General features: G+C 39.9%; 1 protein-coding gene across 2 annotated transcripts; it reads left to right on the top strand.

Moving 5' to 3' along the window:
- The first annotated feature begins 3,216 nt into the window (after window positions 1-3,216).
- Window positions 3,217-18,878, top strand: Zfp955a (zinc finger protein 955A). Of its 2 annotated transcripts, XM_006525122.4 has the most exons (5): window positions 3,217-3,365; window positions 14,251-14,377; window positions 14,615-14,672; window positions 15,435-16,268; window positions 16,521-18,667. In XM_006525122.4, exons 1-5 carry the CDS (start codon window positions 3,345-3,347, stop codon window positions 16,864-16,866), a joined length of 1,386 nt encoding a protein of 461 aa, XP_006525185.1. In that variant the 5' UTR covers window positions 3,217-3,344; the 3' UTR covers window positions 16,867-18,667. The 2 variants fall into 2 exon arrangements, with proteins under 2 accessions (XP_006525185.1, NP_084228.2); NM_029952.3 differs by having other exon boundaries at window positions 3,240-3,365; window positions 15,435-18,878.
- The last annotated feature ends 733 nt before the right edge of the window (window positions 18,879-19,611 follow it).

The following is a 19,611-nucleotide window of genomic DNA, read 5'->3' as shown; positions in this document are numbered from 1 at the left end:
ATTTTTAAGATTAGCTAAGAGAATTGCTGGAGGTCAGTGCTGTGACTCATGAATGTTACAGTATTTCAGAAGCAATGCCAGGAGGCTGTCTTGTTTGAAACCAGCTTGACTACTTAGAAACACATAGTCCCAAGTAAAATAGAGTGTTGACCTTTCTTCTTCAAGAATATATAAACCTAAAATAAGTGACTATTCATCAGGAGGTCTCAAGGACAACATAGAATCACATAGGGTTGTACAACACTTCTATCTATTTTTAGGATTTTCAACAAGTTTCTTTGCCACAGTGAACAAAATTGAGTATCAGGCCTTGTAGAATTAGGAATATACTTAATGGAATTTATTGAGGATTGATGTAAACATAAATAAAAAAAGTAGTATTTGCATGACATACAACTTATATTAAAAGCCAAAAGATGACTTGATAAAATGATCAGAATATATTATATGAAAATATTTTTTAATAAAATGTTTTAAATAATTTTTGCACTAAGGAAAGTTTTTGCCTAATGAGTTATTGTAAAATGTCTTACATAGCTAAATGTTTCACCACATTTTAACAATATTAGTACATTACAGCACTGAGATGCTAAAATTTGGAATGACCTAGTTTAGCATCTACATTTCTCATCTTCCTAAATTTTGCTTCTGTAGGCATGAAAAATCAGACCTAGTACTAATTATTTTTTCGGATAAGATGTGTGAGCACATTTACATTCTTTGTCTTAATAAATCTTTAATGTGCTAGTTTTACTTTTCATTATGATGTACAAACCCTCTAGAACAATACACTGTGAGGTTTTCATAATGCACATTACAGACCTTGTGTCTTAGTTAGGGTTTCTATTCCTGCACAAACGTCATGACCAAGAAGAAAATTGGGGAGGAAAGGGTTTATTCGGCTTACACTTCCATACTGCTGTTCATCACCAAAGGAAGTCAGGACTGGAACTCAAGCAGGTCAGAAAGCAGGAGCTGATGCAGAAGCCATGGAGGGATGTTCCTTACTGGCTTGCTCAACCCGTTCTCTTATAGAACCAAGACTACCAGCCCAGAGATGGTCCCACCCACAAGGGGCCTTTCCCCCTTGATCACTAATTGAGAAAATGCCTTATAGTTGTATCTCATGGAGGCATTTCCTCAACTGAAGCTCCTTTCTCTGTGATAACTCCAGCTGTGTCAAGTTGACACAAAACTGGCAGGTACACCTTGATACTCCGTGTTTTTATTCCTTCTGTAAGTAGTGTGTCAGCAAGTACTTAGGTGCCAAACACTTCTAAATTTGTTTCCTTAAGCATCCACAACAGGTATTAAAACATTGTCATTATAATTCCTTTTCTTTTTATTTTTCTTTTGTTTTGTTTTGTTTTCTGGATGTAGTAATTTATCTAGCTCTCTTTCAGGATTTGGTAATCTATATTTTTCTTGGTGTAGACTATATGTAGTGTATTTTAAGATTGCTGTGGGGGGGTATATGTGTGTTTACACATGTGCCACCTTGAGTGTTTGAATATCAGAACAACTTTCAGAATCCAGTTCTCTCCTCTGCTTTGTATGAGCTGTGTACTCCAGGCTAGATATGGTGCCACATAACTATAGGCCAATCCCTTAGCATTTGAAACAAGAGGATCTTCACAAGTTGGAAGACAGTCTGGTCCACATACAAAACTCCAGTCCAGGTAGGGCACACACACAGTAGGATCATGTCACACACGCGCGCGCGCGCGCGCGCACACACACACACACACACACACACACAGTAGGATCTTTCACATACCCACACACACATACAAAATTAAAAATCACTCAAAATCTAGTTAGCCAAATTATTAGTCCATATTTTTAAACCTATTCATGGCTTTCCTTGTGACATATTATGAACTGACCATATCTGATCTCTTAATGACTGTTTTATTCTTTTTTCTCTCTCTCATAGCCTCTGACATCCTCATGTTCTTCTTTAATAGTTCCTCCGTTACGTTTGTTTTGTCTTTTTTGTGTCTTTGTTTGTTTCCAGATTGTGCTTTCCACATATGAGTGAAAGTATGGGGTAGCTATTTTTCAGGTAAAACATTAATATGAATGGGGATTACATGGTCCCTCTTATGCATATTAAGATTTTGAAAGAAACATTTCATGGTAGAGGACATTTCATGGATGAGAGATGTCCTAATGACTCCCAAGAGTTAAACTGTTGGAACATGTGTCTCTAACTCATCAATAATGAATGATCACTCTGGTCCTCTCTGACAGCAACTAGTGTGACCCTGAGTCTTGGCAATGGTTTCACTTGGGAAAGTAAGCTTTTTCTGAATTTTTGGGAGTAGAAACCTTTCATTTCGAAGAACTTTAGGGGATCCTTCCCATACCTCTTGCATCCTTTGTATACTGTTGCTACAATGTAACTACACACTCAGATACACAAGCCTCGCATTGAATAATTGTATCCTTCTTGGTGTGTTTTACTTTTCTTGCCTTAGTGGAAACACTAAGTGGACAGGTTATAAAGGGGGAGAGGTCTGTAGTAAGCCTCAGATGCCTTCTGATAGTGTTCTTATCTTTTTGGATGGTTACAAAGTTAGTGCTCTATACATTACAAAGGAGACTACTCTTCTATTGTACATTCCAAACGATTTTGAGAGTAGTCATATAGTTGTTAGGTCGGGGGAAAAAAGTCCCCCCACCCCCAGGTAATAGACTTGTAACAGTTCAACCCTCTCCAATTCCTCATTCTAATCATTTCACCAGCTTTACAGAATGTTCAGCTTTAGTTCACCTGTATCATCCTGGAGCTTACATACCAGGTCCCTTTTCCTGATCCTGGGTCCAGACTGACATAGGAACCTCTCCTACCCTGTCATCATGAGTTTTGTTTCTCACGTATTGAATCTCCTTACTACCCCATTAATCTTGTTGCATTGCTTGTAAGTGGAAAACCCTACTGTGGCCCACTATATACACTAGCAGAAAATTTGCTCCAAAAACCCTGGACGTATTTTTCTCAAATGCTGGCTACTCCAGATTGGATCAGATTTATCCCAGAAGGAAAACAGGTTTAGCTCAGAACAAGTAACTGAACGCTGTCCATTTAGCTGTAACTCAGCAGGAAAGGATGTTCTCCTGGCTTAAGATGATCCCTAGTCTCTAACTCACCACCCACTTCCGCTTCTCATTCGCCAATCAGGAGTGCTGTTATTTCTTAGCGTTAACGGTCCAATGAGAAGCATGGATATTCCGAAGGGGCGGTAGTTGCTGCCATGTTTGGGTCCCAGAAGCCTTGAGAGGGTGCTCCAAGTGCTCCATCGACCTTGTTGACCGTGCTTTCACTTAGGGAGGACACCTGGATGCATCGGAAGCAGAAGATGGTGAGTGTGCGCTGGGCCCCGGGAATCGTTTGTGGCGAGTTTGTGATACTGCGGTGGCTTTGGCGTAATGTGGCGCCTCCGCCCTGACGTTACCCTGGCGCGGTGCAGCTGAATGTGGCGTGGAGTCTGGCACCAGCGCAGGCTTCCCACTTGCTCTTGAATTGTGTGCATATGAGGCAACAGGAAGTCTGGGGTCCTATTCTGTCGCCATGAAGCTGTTTTACTGTAGACCGGGTCTTGTCAGGGTGAGTCCGGGTCAAGAACTTGAGCTGCTGCAGACATTGCAGCGCTGGCAGGTTAGTGCTGCTCAGACTCCCATCAAAACTATTGCTGCGCCGGGCGTGGGTAGCGAACTCTGTTTTCCCGTCCTTGCACTCCCACTCGACCTGCTTTAGTTTACCTCTGTGATCCTTCTGGGTTCTTTTAAGAATTTCTCTTTAGTCTTGAAATTTTTAATGCATATATGCAGTGAAATATGATCGATCATATCCGCCCCTATTTCTCATTCCAAGTCCCAATACACCTCTCTTCCAGATTAATTAATTTATTATTTTATTATTATTATTGTTATTATTATTATTATTATTACTATTATTTATTATTCCACCAGTTAGTGTTGCCAGTATGTGCAGGGTGTTTGGAAAGGGAATCCTATCAGTGGCTACTTCTCTAAACAGAACAATTCTCCAAAAATACTGTTAATTGCCAGTAACTACTTGCTAAGTTGTGGGCTTGGACAGTACCACTCCCCATCTATGTCTGATATTGTGCAGGTAACCACAGCTGTTGTGAGCTCCTAAGTTCAATGACCCTACCATGTCCAGGAGACAGCATTCCACAGTATTCTTCTCCATCCTCTGGTTCTTAACGCTCCTTCTGTCTCCTCTTCTGAGATGCTCCCCTGAGCAGTGGTGGAGGCAGCTGGGGTTAGGTGTAGATGTCCCATTTACAACTGAGCACTTTGTCTCTTATTGTCAGCAATTTGACCTTTTATGCTTCTCTTTGTTGACTTCTCCTTCAATGAAAAAAGAAAGAAAGAAAGAAAGACAAATAGAAATGAAAAGGAAGGACTTGACTGCTCCTAGTTATGGCAGAGGAGAAAGTTTATTGTAGATAAAAAGGAGAGCCCAGCCAGCGTCAGATCTATCTGGGAGAGTTCATCATGGACGTGACCTGAGCCCTGTGAGGAGAAGGGGTAGGGTAAAGGAGAGGGGGGAGAGGGGGGAGAGGGGAACTCGTGCAGCAGCCAGGAGGCCAAAGGTACAAAGGCGAGTGACCAAAATGGTTGGGTTGTATAGGGAATAGCAGCCCAGCCCCTTGGGCTGGAGAGTTCAGAGTAGGGGGTGTTATGCCATCCAGGAGATCCCATAATCGGTAGGTGCTGAGGGATGCTGGGAGAACCTGGTGGTCAGTGTCTGCTTTGAGGTTAAGCAGGCACCTCAGCCATTTGTCCCACTGCCCACTGCAAAAAGAAGCACCTCTGATCAAGGTTGAGAGCCAGATCTATAAGTATCAACATAAATATTTATAAGGCACCTTGCCAGCATAACCATTTAGCAAAATAAAATAATTAGGCACTGTCCTAGAACTATGGCCTCCCCAGTCATTGGGTTTTTTGATCATTATTTCAGTACCAGGCATGAAATTTCATCCTCTGGAGTAGGCTGTAAATACAATTATAAAGTAGTTACCCCTGTAACATTTGTGGCACTATTGCTCTGGCAGATCAGTACTGCCACATGGAGGGTCCAGCACTGGGTAAGTAAGACTATTTATGCCTTTTCTCACCTCAGCAGCCTGCATAGCATCTTCTAGAATCTTGAAAGCTAAACAGTGGCAAGGATTTCCTATGTCCTCAAGCCAAAGTTTGTGGTTTCTTCCGCAATACTGTTTTATGGCATAGTTGTGATTGGTGACCAAAAGCAATGACAGTAGTCTGTGTTGTCTGGAAATCCCTGCTCCCTCTCTACAGTGTTGCATAGCTTGTTCAGGGCCACATAACAGACCATTATTGCTACTGTCTTTGTATCATGTGATAATAGAAATCCCCCCTTTATTTCATTGGTTTTCTAAACATGAAAAATAGTACAGAATAATTTCTTGGCACACATTCATATACGTTGATCAATTTTTAGGCCATCTATGTAATACTATAGGTATTGGCATTTTTATGCAAATCTGTGTTCCAGTCAACTAATAGTATTATATTTACTTCTATGTATACATGGTGGGGACAGGGGAGATGCTGGTATGGTACAGCTGTGGAAGTCCAAGGACAGCTAGTAAACATTTGTTCTCTTGTACTATGTACGCCCCAGATAATTACTCAGGTCATCATGCAGGTAGCAGGCACTTTAACTGGCTAAGCCACTGGCCTCATTGCGTGCGTGTGTGTTTGTGTGTGTGTGTGTGTGTGTGTGTGTGTGTGTGTGAAAATAGAAAAGGTTGCCTAGATTGTTAAAAGGGATTCTCACTTCAGGCCAATCCTAGCATTTAGGCAGAGGCAGCTCAATCTCTAAGCTCAAGCCAACATGATCTAGTTAGTCTAGGGTAGTGGGTTCTAGGTGAACCAGGGTTACATAGTCAGACTGTGTTTCCAAACAAACAAACGAAACCAAACAAGAATGGATTATTCTATTGAGTAGCATAAATCCGTTTTATTTATGTTATAGTTTAACCCTCAAGTTTTCTTGTTAATGATTAGTTTAGATAACCTACCTAGAACTGAGTTTGGAGTAGTATGTTACTATGTAGAGATGTGTTGACATTTTGTGACTTTTAGTGTTTCATGAATGAAATTGAGAGTTTCCACATTTGCTGCATAGCTTTTTTTACTTAATACATTTTTGATAGATTGCTTACTTCTTTGTAACATTTTCTGACTAATTTTGGTTTGGTGAAAGACCAGCTATATTAACTCCTTTGTGTTCGGGTATCTAATTTTGATATGTTTAATTTTAGTCAGGTGACAGGCCAAATTTCTGTGGTTTGATTAGTTTGAAGTGTTAGTTCTCCACCCAGGCCAGGAATTTCATCCTATTGACCAGAAAGAGCTATTTTTAGTTTTGTATCATCCACAACAAATACACATACACACACAGCTCCCTCCCCACCCCCCAGGAAAACCCCAGATTTCATCTCAAAAGAGGTAAGAGATAATTGGATTCTAGAGCAGAATATGAGTAATCAAAACCTGAGAAATAATGGAGCTAGGTTACCCCAGGTTCCATGCTCCCACTTAGAAGCAATTTCATGAGGTTTATAATAGCAGAACAAAAATCATAAAAACGATTTTAAAGTTCCAAAGGTTTTTTATCTATTAGTCACAGGATGTTCTGTGACTAATTCTAACTACTTCTGACATAGAGATGGACAGACAAGAAATGGCTATTTAGGGGAGCTGAAGCTATCCCAGGATACAGTATAATTAGACTCTGACTTTCTACATCATTGTAGTTCTCATCAGTCAATCTTTGCAGACAGGACTTCTTTAAAATGTCTTTTGTGTTCATATATACATTTGTCTAGATTTACTCTCCAGCTCTGTGTCTTTAGTTTTCGGTTTTGTTTTTCCTGTCGTCTAGCTAATGGTTTTTCAGCATTATTGATTTCCGTCTGCTTGGTTATATCGTTTAGTGGTATTTCCCCTTTTTTTCATTCACTGTGGTTTTCCTTTCTGGTCTTCTCCTCCTTCCCTCCGTCCTTTCCTCCCTCATAGCCTCAGGTTCTTTTGACGTTTCCCTCAAAGTCGTCGACCTGTTTCTTCAGGTTGATGGTTTGCTGTCCGTTTTAATGTGCAGTCCCTCTCAAGGTATTCTGGGTACAATAGTATTATTTTTTCTATTACGCATCTTATTGAAACTTTTATTAGTATTGAATTAAATGTATAGATTGCATTCAGTAAAATATATACTTTTAAAATTTTTTTCTGGTATGTCATAGGCATGAGTGTTCCAGCCTGATTTATCTAGGTTTTGATTGCTGGCCTTTGTCTGAGCTCGGTTGCATTGTTTCTGTTCTCACCTGCAAGACGCACATCCTGTCTTAGAACAGCGGTATTATACTATGGGCCTAGCCAAACATCATGTATGGTTTGTTAAATTCTAACACATATGCTTGTTCACATGTGCACGCATGCACACACACACACATCTCACATACTTACATGTGTATATATGACCGTGTATATGTATGTATACGTGCAAATACTGTGTTGAATTATGTAGCCACAAAACATAAAATACATTGTACTAAAATAGATTGAACTCAACTCGTACTAAGCGAGAGTCGGAAAGGATTTATAGGATATGTTTTATTCCATATGCAGAATCTGGAAGAAAATAAAAGACTTCAAAGTAGCAGGCAAAAAGTAAATTGTTAGGGTAGAAAGTGGAACTAATAAAGACAGCACGGTGAAAACCTGAAAATGTACATGTATGGAAACTTCATTGTTTCTACTACTACATTGTTTTCTATAGTTTTTATATGCTGCTAAAAACACTCCAGAGATTTGTTTCAGGAGCACTGCACATGTGTTGGGACACTCCATCAAGATGAGTAACTGATGCTGTGAATGTTTGTGATGGTGGACTGACTCATCCCTACTCATCTGCTCTCCCGTGTTTATCCTTGTAACTTTGCCTTATGCAATGCATTGTTGTTGTTTGGGGCTTTGAGACAGTGTTTCACTATGTAACCCTGGCTAAGCCTGGAGCTTATTATGTTGAGGTCCACCTGCCTCTGCTTCCTAGGTGCTGGGAGTAAGGATGTATGCCACTGTCCTCAATCTGCTACTGTTATTATAGCTTTACCTTAGAGCGTCCAACGAATGACCGGTTATTATAAACAAAAGCATTCTAGCTTCTTTTCTTTGGTTTGACTCAAACTTGCTAATATCTGCAGTAGGATTAACTTAATCTCCCAACTTGAGTGAGTTCATACATTTTCAACAGGACTTTAGAGATGTTTAAAATAAAATAGTGGTCATAAACACAAAATACAGTCTTTGTCGTTAGAGAAATGGGACCCAGGATAGATTGCATTAAGGTTTATATTATAGGAAATAAGACTGGTGTGAATTAGGTAATCCTTTTTATGTGTAAACTGTTAATATTCAGTAGTTCTCAAAACTACACATTTTACTTGTTTAATTCCTCGCTCAGGGCTATGGATCTTCTTTCCTATGTTTTATTTTCAGTGGGTATTTTCGGCCAGGTGTTACTTGCTCACATTTTGTTTCCTTTGATGTATAATTTGTTTGCACTGTAGATACTGTTTCTATTGACTTCCACTTCCTTTAATTTTTTGTGTATCACATTGCTTCGGACATTCTATAGAGAGAACTTGTTCTCTCTGGCAAGGAGTTATTTGCTTATATCTGGCTTTTAAAGTGCTCAGGTTTGTTGTTACTTTTTTGGGGGGGGGTGTTTCGAGACAGGGTTTCTCTGTGTAGCCCTGGCTGTCCTGGAACTCACTCTGTAGACCAGGATGGCCTCGAACTCAGAAATCCGCCTGCCTCTGCCTCCCGAGTGCTGGGACTAAAGGCGTGCACCACCACGCCGGGCTTACTTTTTTTTTTTTTTTTTTTTAAGACAAAAATCTAGCTGTTAGATAAAAGGTGACAAAAAGCTGGTTATACAAATAGTCTAAGGCAGATGTCAGGATTCTTTCTGTCTGTGTCAGCTTCACTGTTTTGTATTTGCTTTTGCTGAAGTCCAGCCCCAGCAGGGTTCAGGTCCCAAAGAGGGAGAGAAGGAGTTGGTAAGGGAAGGAGGCTGATACACTCTGAGGGAAGTTAGGATAGCTTGTGTGTTTATTGAAAAAAAAAAAGGCTACACTTTTTATATCCTATAGTTGCATAGTAGCTTAATCATAAGTAATGCTGAAAACAGAAATGATTCTAAGAAATGTATCGTCCTTTCTTTAACAGATTGTTTTGACCTATTTTAGCCCTATATTTTCGCATTCAGAATGAAAGAGGTAATTAACTTTATTACAATATTTTTCTTCAAGTCAAAAGCGTTTGACCTATTTTAGCCCTATATTTTCGCATCCAGAATGAAAGAGGTAATCAACTTTATTACAATATTTTTCTTCGAGGCAAAAGCAATAAGTTTAGCAGGCATCCAGGTCCGTATTTTCTAAGATTCTATAAACCTACCAGGTGCTACCAGCACACTCTCAGCCTTTGTGGTCAGGGTGCCAGACATTGATCCCTCAGAAACAAACTTATAAGAGCTCTTTTCATCCCTCAAGGGGCAGTGCTTGGCCATGTAGCATAATAAGCATTCAGCTGTTCCTAATTGCATTCCTTTGTGCCTTAGTCTTACACCGTGGGGCTCTTTTCCTCCTATGCTCCCCAAAGAGAAGGTCTTAATATCTCCTTTTTTTTCCAATATGCCATACCATCCTAATTCATTCGATGTATGCTCCTGTATATGGGAGGGTGGGATCAAGCCAGTCTAGCTTCCTAACAGAATCTGCTCTCATGGGGCACAGCAGATCTTGCCATTCATCCTGTAAGTCGTGCACCTAGGGGATCAATCCATCATGTACGCTGTTCTGTACTGAGTAACTGAACTGTTGCCCTCAGCTGCCAAGGCCTCAGGTCTGGGCCCATTGTTTCTCTCCATTGTGTGCTTTCATCCTTAGGACAGGTGTAAGTGCCTAAGAGTTCCTGGAACCCTCTTCCACATAAAAAATCTTTACCTTCTCTATTCTTGGTGCAAACAGGGGTGGGAGCAGGGGGTTGAGGGTGAGGGTGCACAAAGAGGATTCTTGTGTGGAAGTAGACCAAGATTTTTTTCCCAAAGACCTATGTTGTTTAAAGAGTCGCCAGTGTATACATTCACATCCTCTACTAAAGCCTATACAAGATGTCCCAAGGGGGAAAGGATACAGGAACCTGCATTGCATATAGTGAAAGTCATTAAAGATGCAAGTGAAAGAATGCTGAAGAATTGTTATCTGTAATGTTGGTGTCTTAGGCAGGGTTTCTATTCCTGCACAAACATCGTGACCAGGAAACAAGTTGGGGAGGAACGGGTTTATTCAGCTTACACTTCCATACTGCTGTTCATCACCAAGGAAGTCAGGACTGGAACTCAAGCAGGTCAAACGCAGGAGCTGATGCAGAGCCCATGGAGGGCTTGCTTCCCCTGGCTTGCTCAGCCTGCTCTCTTATAGAACCAAGACTACCAGCCCAGAGATGGTCCCACCCACAAGGGGCCTTTCCCCCTTGATCACTAATTGAGGAAATGCCTTACAGCTGGATCTCATGGAGGCATTTCCTCAACTGAAGCTCCTTTCTCTGTGATAACTCCAGCTGTGTCAAGTTGACACAAAACTAGCCAGTACATACAGTTGGTATGCTGGAACTTTGTCAAGCAACGTTGCTCACAATGCAGTCTACATCATACTTAGAAATTACTGCACATACCACAGGATTCTGCTTGCTTGCTTGCTTGCTTTCTTTCTTGCTTTCTTCCTTTCTTTCTTTCTTTCTTTCTTTCTTTCTTTCTTTCTTTTTTTAATTCTCATATATTATATCCCAACTGCATTTTCCTCTCCCTACTTTCTTCCAGTCTCCCACCAACCTCTCCTCTCCCTCAGGTTTCCCCACCCTCTTCAGAAAGGAGCAGACTTCCCACAGAACATAGGCCAGACTTAGCATCATGAGCTATAATAAGACCAGGCACATACTCTCATATCAAGGCTGGATGAGGCAATCCAATAGGAGAAAACAGGTCCCAAAAGCAAACAAAAGAGTCAGATACAGCCTCTGCTCCCACTGCTAGGAATCCTTCAAGAACATTAAACTACACAACCGTAACATGTATGCAGAGAGCCTAGGTCAGACCCATACAGGCTTCCTGATCTCTGCAAGCCACCATGAGTCCTGGTCAGTTGATTCTGTGGACTGTCCTTGTGGTGTCTTTGACTCCTCTGGCTTCTCCAGTCCTTCCTTCCCCTCCTTTAAAGGACTCCCTGAGGTCTGCCTAATATTTGGTTTTTGGACTTTGCATCTGCTCCCATCAATTGCTGGATGAAGTCTCTCTAGTCTCTCTCATGACATTTATGCTAGGTTCTAGTCCCAGCACACCCTGCAGGCAGGACCAACTGTAGGTCAAAGGTTTAAGATGGTTGGTTCAGGTACCATGTTGCCTCTTACTAGGAGTCTTTGCTAAGATCACCCTCATTGAGTCCATGGAATTTCCATTGCACTAGGATTCTGCCTTGCCTCTGAAATGCCCCACAATTCCAGTGGTCTCTTCCACTATTCCCTCCCACCGCCATCTGATCCCTTGTATTCCCATCACCACCTTCTCCAATCCACCCGCAAAATCTATTATATTTTCCCTTTGCATCTCCCCCTCCCAGCCCCACTTAGGCCCTCCTTGTTATTTTAGCTTTTCTATGCTATGGATTGCAGCATGGTTGTTCTTTAATAGCTAATGTCCACTTGAATACATACTGTGTTTGTCTTTCTGAATGTGGGTTGCCTTTATCAGGATGATATTCTTTTTCAAGTTCCATCCATTTGTTTATCCAGTCTTTGGTTGAGGGACATCTAGGTTGTTTCAAGTTTCTGGATAAAAGTAGGAATAAAGCTGCTACAACCTTAGTTGAGTAAGTACCCTTGTGGTAGTTGGATTGTCCTTTGTCTATTTGCTCAGGAGTGGTATATCTGAGTCTTGACGTAAAACTATCTCCAATTTTCCGAGAAACTACCAAATTCATTTCCAGAATGGTTGTACAAATTTGCACTCCCAGTAATGGAAGAGTATTCCCCTTGCTCCACATCCTCCCCACTATATGCTGCCTCTTGTGTTATAAGACGGAATCTCAGAGTTGTTCTGATTTTCATTTCCCTGATGGCTAAGGATATTGAATATTAAGTGTTTCTTGGCCATTTGAGATTCCTCTGTTGAAAATTCCTTGTTGAGAAATAGAGAAACACATCTTTCCCATTTCTTATGAATCTTGATTGTTGCTCATGAAATAGTTACTTTATACAGCAATAAGATTCTTTGCTAATCAAGGTCTTCTCTCTTATCAACGAATTTTCTGTTTGATTCTTTTTTTACGTTTTAATTGGTTATTTTATTTATTTACATTTCAAATGCTATTCCCCTTCCTGGTTTCCCCTCCCCAATCCCCTTCCCATCCCCCTTTCCCACTGCTTCTATGAGGGTGTCCCCCCCACCTACCCACCCACTCCTGCCTCACTGCCCTAGCATTCCCCTACTCTTGGCATGGAGCCTTCACAGGACCAAAAGCCTCCCCTTCCTCTAATACCAGATAAAGCCATTCTCTGCTACCTATGGGGCTGGAGCCATAGGATTTGTCCATGTATTCTCTTTGGTTGGTGGTTTAATCCTTAGGAGCTCTGTGGGTGTCTGGTTGGTTGATACTGTTGTTCTTTCTGTGGGGTTTCAAATCCCTTCAGCTCCTTCAGTCCTTCCCCTAACCACTTGCATTGGGGGTCCCTGTGCTCAGTCCAGTGATTGATTGCATGTATCCACATCTGTATTAGTAAGGTTCTGACAAAGCCTCTCAGGTTATATCAATCAGACTCCTGTCAGCAAGCACTTCTCAGCATCAGAGATAGTGTCTGGGTTTGGTGTCTGCATATGGAAAGGATCCCCAGGTGGGGCCTTTCCTTCAGTCTCTGCTCCACTCTCTGTCCCTGTATTTCCTTTAGGCAGGAGCAATTCTGTTTGAATTTCATGTCACTGAAATCTACTGTACTTTCCTATTCTGTTTATCTTATCTTTATGTCTAGTACCCTGAGTAATATAGTTTTAAAATGTGTTATATTCTTTTTTATTTTTCTAGTATGTGCTATCCAGCCCAGGCAGGCCACAAATTCAAAGTCTTGAATTTAATTATCTGAATCAAGCTATCATTTTCTTATTCCTAATGTTTTTAACGGTGGCAAACATTTATCATTACATACAGGTTTGGATAAGTAATTCTCGCTAACAATCAAAGTTTTGTGGGAATGACATGATTTCATATAGCCATGATAGGATGTTTTTTGACATTAATGTGCCATTGTTCCTGTGGTGTCATTGTCCACTGACATTATTTTTTTTAAAAAGAAAAATGGGTATTATTTATAAGTGAGCATGGAGAATTGCCATTTGTAAGTCTTACTTAGTATTAAATCAAGGTTGGTCTATGAAAAACCCACCTGTTTTTAATTAATACTCTTTTATAAGATCATTTTATAAAAAGTTTTCTTAATGCTGCCACTCATGTTGTGCTAAATCAAGGAAGAATGTGCGCAGTGACCACTGAGTGGCAAATTTTGTCAGTAGCTGTTTCCTTTTCTCTTGAGACCAATGATAGATTTTTCATGTAACCATTCTTTGGGGTTTTGATATTGTAAGGACCATGTTTCAGTATCTTATGACAAGGATAATAGTTTATAAAATGCTATTTTATCTTGTTATAAATTTGTGAGTAGCAGTGAGCTCCTCTTTAAAATTAAGCAGGTTCTATCCATTTAGTGTGAAATCTCTAGGCTTTAGAAGTGAATGAACTTTGATGACAGACACTGATAAGAATTGTACATGCTCAACAGAGCTGATGTTTATTTTGGGTTCTAAGTTGTAGAAACTTGTGCTGTAAAGTACAAAGAGTAGTTTGAAACCAGCATCACAACAAAGCACTGCGATATATTTTTCCTTTACTATACAGATCTACACTAGCCTTAGAATTGTGTGATGAGAGGATAATTCATAAATTTATAGTGGCCATGATATAGTGTGAGTATTCTAAGAAAGCATGAAGGAAACTTATCAAGTCACTAAATGTATTTGCAGGCTTTTCCCATCATTCTTCTAACAACTGCATTTTAATAATCTGTGGATCATTTTAGGGTCCAGTGACCTTTGAGGACGTGGCTGTGAACTTCAGTCTAGGAGAATGGGCTCTGCTGGATTCTTACCAAAAGAAGCTCTACAGAGATGTGATGATGGAAACCTTCATGAACCTGATCTCCATAGGTAACAACAGCAGCAGAAACAACAAAAACCACCACCACTACCAACAATATAATTTATTAATATAATTTCTTTTCTTATCAATGTAGAGAAAAACTTAGTCATCTGTATAATTCTATGAGTTGAAATACTGAAAGGGAACATGGTGGTAAATATAACATTCTACAAGAAAAAAGCTAGAAAAGTAATGATTGCATATAAGGATGAATAATGTAATAATTTCTTGCTGTTCATTTTTAGGGAAGACAGAGGAAGAAAGTATGGATGTGAACTACCCACAGCTCCAGAGAAACTCGAGGTAATTTTCATGTACAAAAAGGCAGTTTGCATCACGTTTGAGAGGGACAACAAATCTGAGAAATAAGGAAGTGATCCACATAGATCAAAATGTCAATTGACTTAACTCCAGAATTTTTTCGTAAACCTTTCCTGAGCTTGAGAATTCCAGAATGGATGATCTTAACTCTCATGCAGTACTCACTCATGTGGACTTTGTGGCCTACACCTCTTACTGTACTTTTGAGGGAGCAGTAGCAGAAAGAATTCCCCTTTAGCTCTTTTCCAGCGGTTCATTATACAAAAAGTGCCTTTTGTGTACAAAAGTATTTGATGTATTGTTAGCAAGTTACCTTTGGGCTTTATAAATACAAGCTGGATTTTAAATCAAAATCCATCTTCAATAAATTGCATAAAGGATACTCAACTATTTAGAATTTGGTGTCTGATCTGCATTATATTGCATTAGGAAAGGTCACCTTTGTTAACTGTGTCATAGACAATGTTTATGAAACTAAGCCTACAGAACCTTTTATGATTGTATGGTGTCCTCAGCACTTCTTGCCAAGTGCTCAGTTCTTTTATGTTTATAAATTGTAATGGTAATAAACTCAGTGCCTTTTTCCCCCTGTCTTGGAACAGGCCTAGTTTGTGCTCACTTTCTGCCACTGTCTCCTGAATCCTGACTGTACTAACAGGTAGAGGCCACAAAATCCATCTAGGTAGTACCTACCTAGTCATAAAACAGCAATCATTTCTCTCTTTCTTTCTTTCTCTCAATTAGAATTCAGGTGGTTGAGAAATTCTGTGACTATGAACATAGCAGTCAGTGTGGAAAGACTCACCAACAGATGACAGAGCATATTGTTAATGGGGAGAGTCATCCTGCAGTCAAGGTTTATGAAAGCAGTGTGAATGTAAAAGACATCAATGGTCACTCATCCTCAGATGTGCTCCTTAGAGGTCAAAATGAAGAGAAACCATACAGATGTCAGGAACTCGTGGAAAAAGCTATCAAACGTGAAAAATGTTGGAAAGACGTCACCTATTCTGAATCCTTCCATACACTTGAGAGTGTTCCTGCCACAGAGAACAGTTGTGAAAATACACAGACCTATGAATCTTACAGGACTCTTACGCCTCATCAAGATTCTAAGAGAGCCCACGCTGGAGATGAGCTACATGAGTGTAAACAATTTGAGAAAACCTTAAAGGGAGAAAGTGATATTCAAATATATGAAAGGATCCATACTGGAGAAAAACCACTTGAGTATAAGCAATGTGGAGAAGCCTTTGTTAATTCCAGTCACCGGACCAAACATCAGAGAATTCACACAAGAGAAAAAACATACTCATGTAGACACTGTGGTGAAACTTTCCTGTATTCCATGGCCCGTCGTAATCATGAAAAAACTCACAAAAGAGATCACACAAGAGAAAAAACATACTCATGTAGACACTGTGGTGAAACTTTCCTGTATTCCAAGGCCTGTCGTGATCATGAAAAAACTCACAAAAAAGAACGGAGTTTCATATGTAAGTATTGTGGGAAAGCATGCATTCATTCTTATCAACTTCTTCAGCATGAAAGACGCCATACTCGAGAGAAACGGTATACATGTGCTCAGTGTGGCAAAGCGTTTAGACGGTCCTCAAACCTTCACAAACATGAAAGAATTCACAGTGAAAGGAAACTTTATGCATGTAAACATTGTGGGAAGGCCTTTATCAGTGAGGGCAACTGTTCCAACCATGAACGAATTCATACTGCAGGAAAAACCTACGTTTGCAAGCAGTGTGGGAAAGGGTTTACACGTTCCTTATCCCTTCAAAAGCATGAAAGACGCCATACTCAAGAGAAACAGTATACATGTGCTCAGTGTGGCAAAGCGTTTAGACGGTCCTCAAACCTTCACAGACATGAAAGAATTCACAGTGAAAAGAAACTTTATGCATGTAAACATTGTGGGAAGGCCTTTAACATTGCTAGCTACTGTTACAACCATGAACGAATTCATACTGCAGAAAAAACCTACGTTTGTAATCAGTGTGGGAAAGGGTTTACACTTTCCTCATACCTTCAAAAGCATAAAAGAATTCACACTGGAGAGAAGCCCTATACATGTAAATATTGTGGGAAAGCCTTCACCCATCCGGGTGCTCATCACAAGCATGAAAAAATTCACACTAGAGAGAAACCATATGTGTGTGTATAGAGTGTGGGCAGGTATTCACCTTTTCCAAATTCCTTCAAATACATGAGAGAACTCATAGTGCTAGAGAGAAATTCTACAAATGTAAGCAGTGTGGGAAAGCGTTTGCATGCTTCTTACACTTTCAAAGGCATGAAAAATCTCGGTCATGGAAAGAAACCCATTGGGTAGAACTTGTACCTGTGTAAGCTATGTGTAACTAGTCAACTTGGTTTTGAGACTATTTGTTTATCATTTGTCTCATTTGCATGAGGTTTGGGGCAAGAATACACTCATGCCTCAGTGGACATATGGGGAGCAGCAGACAGCTTTCTGGATTCAGTTCTCATATTTTCGTTATGTGAGTCCCAGTGATGGAGCTCAGATCCTCAGTCTCAGCCACACGACCCTTCTAAGCCATCCCATCAGCATTTAACTTGCTTTTTTTTAATGAATGAGATTTCTTAAATAGGTTTTATATTTTGTAGTTTTCTGTGTATACTTTCTCCAAAAAACCTCATAGATAGTTGAGGCTTGAAAGATGGCTCAAGAGTGGTTTACCTTCTGTGCTTGCAGAGGACCTGGGTTCAAGTCACATCATCCATGTGGTGACTCCCAGCCATCAGTAACTCCAGTTCCTGGTGATCTGACACCCTCTGCTGGGCTCTGAACATCGCATACACATACGTATAGGCAAAATACATAAGATAATAAGCCTTTAAAAGAATGGAGATAGACTGGGCATAATATAAAACTTATCAGTACAATTTCCCCCACATGTACAAGAGTACATAGATGCACACTTGCTCTTGCATCAGGCATCAGCGTGTATCCCTTTTATTCCAACACTGTGGGGACCGAGGCTAGAAAATTACAACACTGACTATAGTGTGAGATTTAGGAAAAGGCTATTTCCATTCAAATTCAGTGGTTACTGTGAAAACATGAGAGATCCAAGTGTGCTGGCACACACCTTTAATTCCACCACTTGGGAAGAAAGAGTTAGGCAGGTCAGAGCTCCAGGGATACTTAGACCCTGTTCCAAAAAAAGGGGGGTTATCATAACTAGTTCAAGGCCATCTTGAGCCACATGAAACTCAGAAAAGAAAAGGACTGTTGTGAAGAGATAAATTTTCTTATATAATTGAATTTTGCAAAAGTGAGTGCAAATGCCATAAGCAAAATAACATGTGTAAATGAAATATTGATGACATGACCTGAAAGAATTCATTAAACGTTATGCAGGTTTATAATATTTGCCTATTCTTACTCAAGACTTCTTGACTGTATATTACTTCTCTTTTCATTGAAAGCATAACTTAGTGAATAATTTAAGTATGACTGCAAATGACTGTCATCCCTGCTGTATAAAACTGAGATGAGAGAATAAACTTGAGCTCATATTTGAAGACCATGAAGAAACTACCTTAAAGAGAAAAAAGATGAATTCTTTGAATTGTGGTAATTGAACTTATGCCAAATCAGTTGTGTTTCAGTCAGGAAACTGTTATTTTTTTATGGGTGGTGTTAAGTCTACTATAGAGCTATATTGAGTTCATTGAATTGAAATGCATTTATAATTTATAATTTGGCAGGCTATATTTGTAGACACTTTATAAAATTGCGGTGATTTATTGTGCACGTGTGTCTTTAGGCACGTGGGTCCCAAGTGTTCATTTGGATGTCAGGGGACAATCTTCTTAGCACATGAGTCATGAAGATAGCACTTGGGTTGTTAAGCTTATGGGCATGGACATTTTACCAGCCCTTTAAGTTGTTTTTCATTAGTTGTATTTGATGTGAAATTAAAAATGTATCAGTGTTAGTTTTTTGTTGTGTTGTGGTTTGTTTGTTTGTTTGTTAGTTTGTTTTAATGCAAGGTATCCCTGGCTATCCTAGTACATGCTCCTTTTACCAGGCTGTGCTCAAACTCAAAAGATCTGCCTGCCTCTGCCTCCCAAGTGCTGTATCACAGGCACGCGCTACCACAATCCAGTGTGATGCGTATTTTTCCAAATAAAAAAATTGGGGGTTTTCTTAATTTGTGTGTGTGTGTGTGTGTGTGAGAGAGAGAGAGAGAGAGAGAGAGAGAGAGAGAGAGAGAGAGAGAGAGAGAAAGGGAGAGGGAGAGGGAGAGGGAGAGAGAGAGAGAGAGAGAGAGAGAGAGAGAGAGAGAGAGAGAAAACCTTCAAGAGTTGATACTTTGACAGACTGGAGACCTGCTGAGCCCTGCCACCAATCCCAAATAAGATTTTTTTTTCTTACATTTCTTAGGCACTGTAACTAATTATAAGGAATATTTTCTAGTATTAAAAATGTTGCACACACGTTTCAATTGTTAAGAGCATGTATTGATATTGCATAGGATCTGAATTTAGTTCCCAGAACCTGTGTGCAGCAGCTCACAGTCACATACCCACCCCAACTGATCACCCATTCAGTGTAGTTTGGTTTTGTTATTGTTGAACAGTACTAAGGGGTTGAATATAATTATATCATTTTAAATAATTTTCTCACTTAGAAGGCTGTAGTGAGAGGACGCAAATGAAGTTTCAAATACAAGTTAATCTCATCTCAAAAATGTTAATTGCAGGATATGTGGGCACACTCCTTTAATCCCAAACTTGACAGATTTCTTAGTTGAAGGCCTACCTAGTCTACATAGGAAGTTCTATAAGACTGACTTCTTATAGGAGTTCATGAAATATATTGGATTCTGTTTCTTTTAGCTTCACAAGACTTACAAGACAACACACAAATCAATTATGT

The sequence above is a fragment of the Mus musculus genome, chromosome 17 (genome assembly GCF_000001635.26).
Source record: "Mus musculus strain C57BL/6J chromosome 17, GRCm38.p6 C57BL/6J".
Lineage (NCBI taxonomy): Eukaryota > Metazoa > Chordata > Mammalia > Rodentia > Muridae > Mus > Mus musculus.
This window is presented reverse-complemented; position numbering and strand designations above follow the sequence as displayed.

Bases quoted from the DNA above. Each gene is read 5' to 3' on its own strand.
- Zfp955a (NM_029952.3), top strand. From the start codon at position 3,345: ATGCATCGGAAGCAGAAGATG. The intron at 3,366-14,250 runs GTGAGTGTGCGC...GGATCATTTTAG, and splicing joins TGCATCGGAAGCAGAAGATG to GGTCCAGTGACCTTTGAGGA. The intron at 14,378-14,614 runs GTAACAACAGCA...GTTCATTTTTAG, and splicing joins CATGAACCTGATCTCCATAG to GGAAGACAGAGGAAGAAAGT.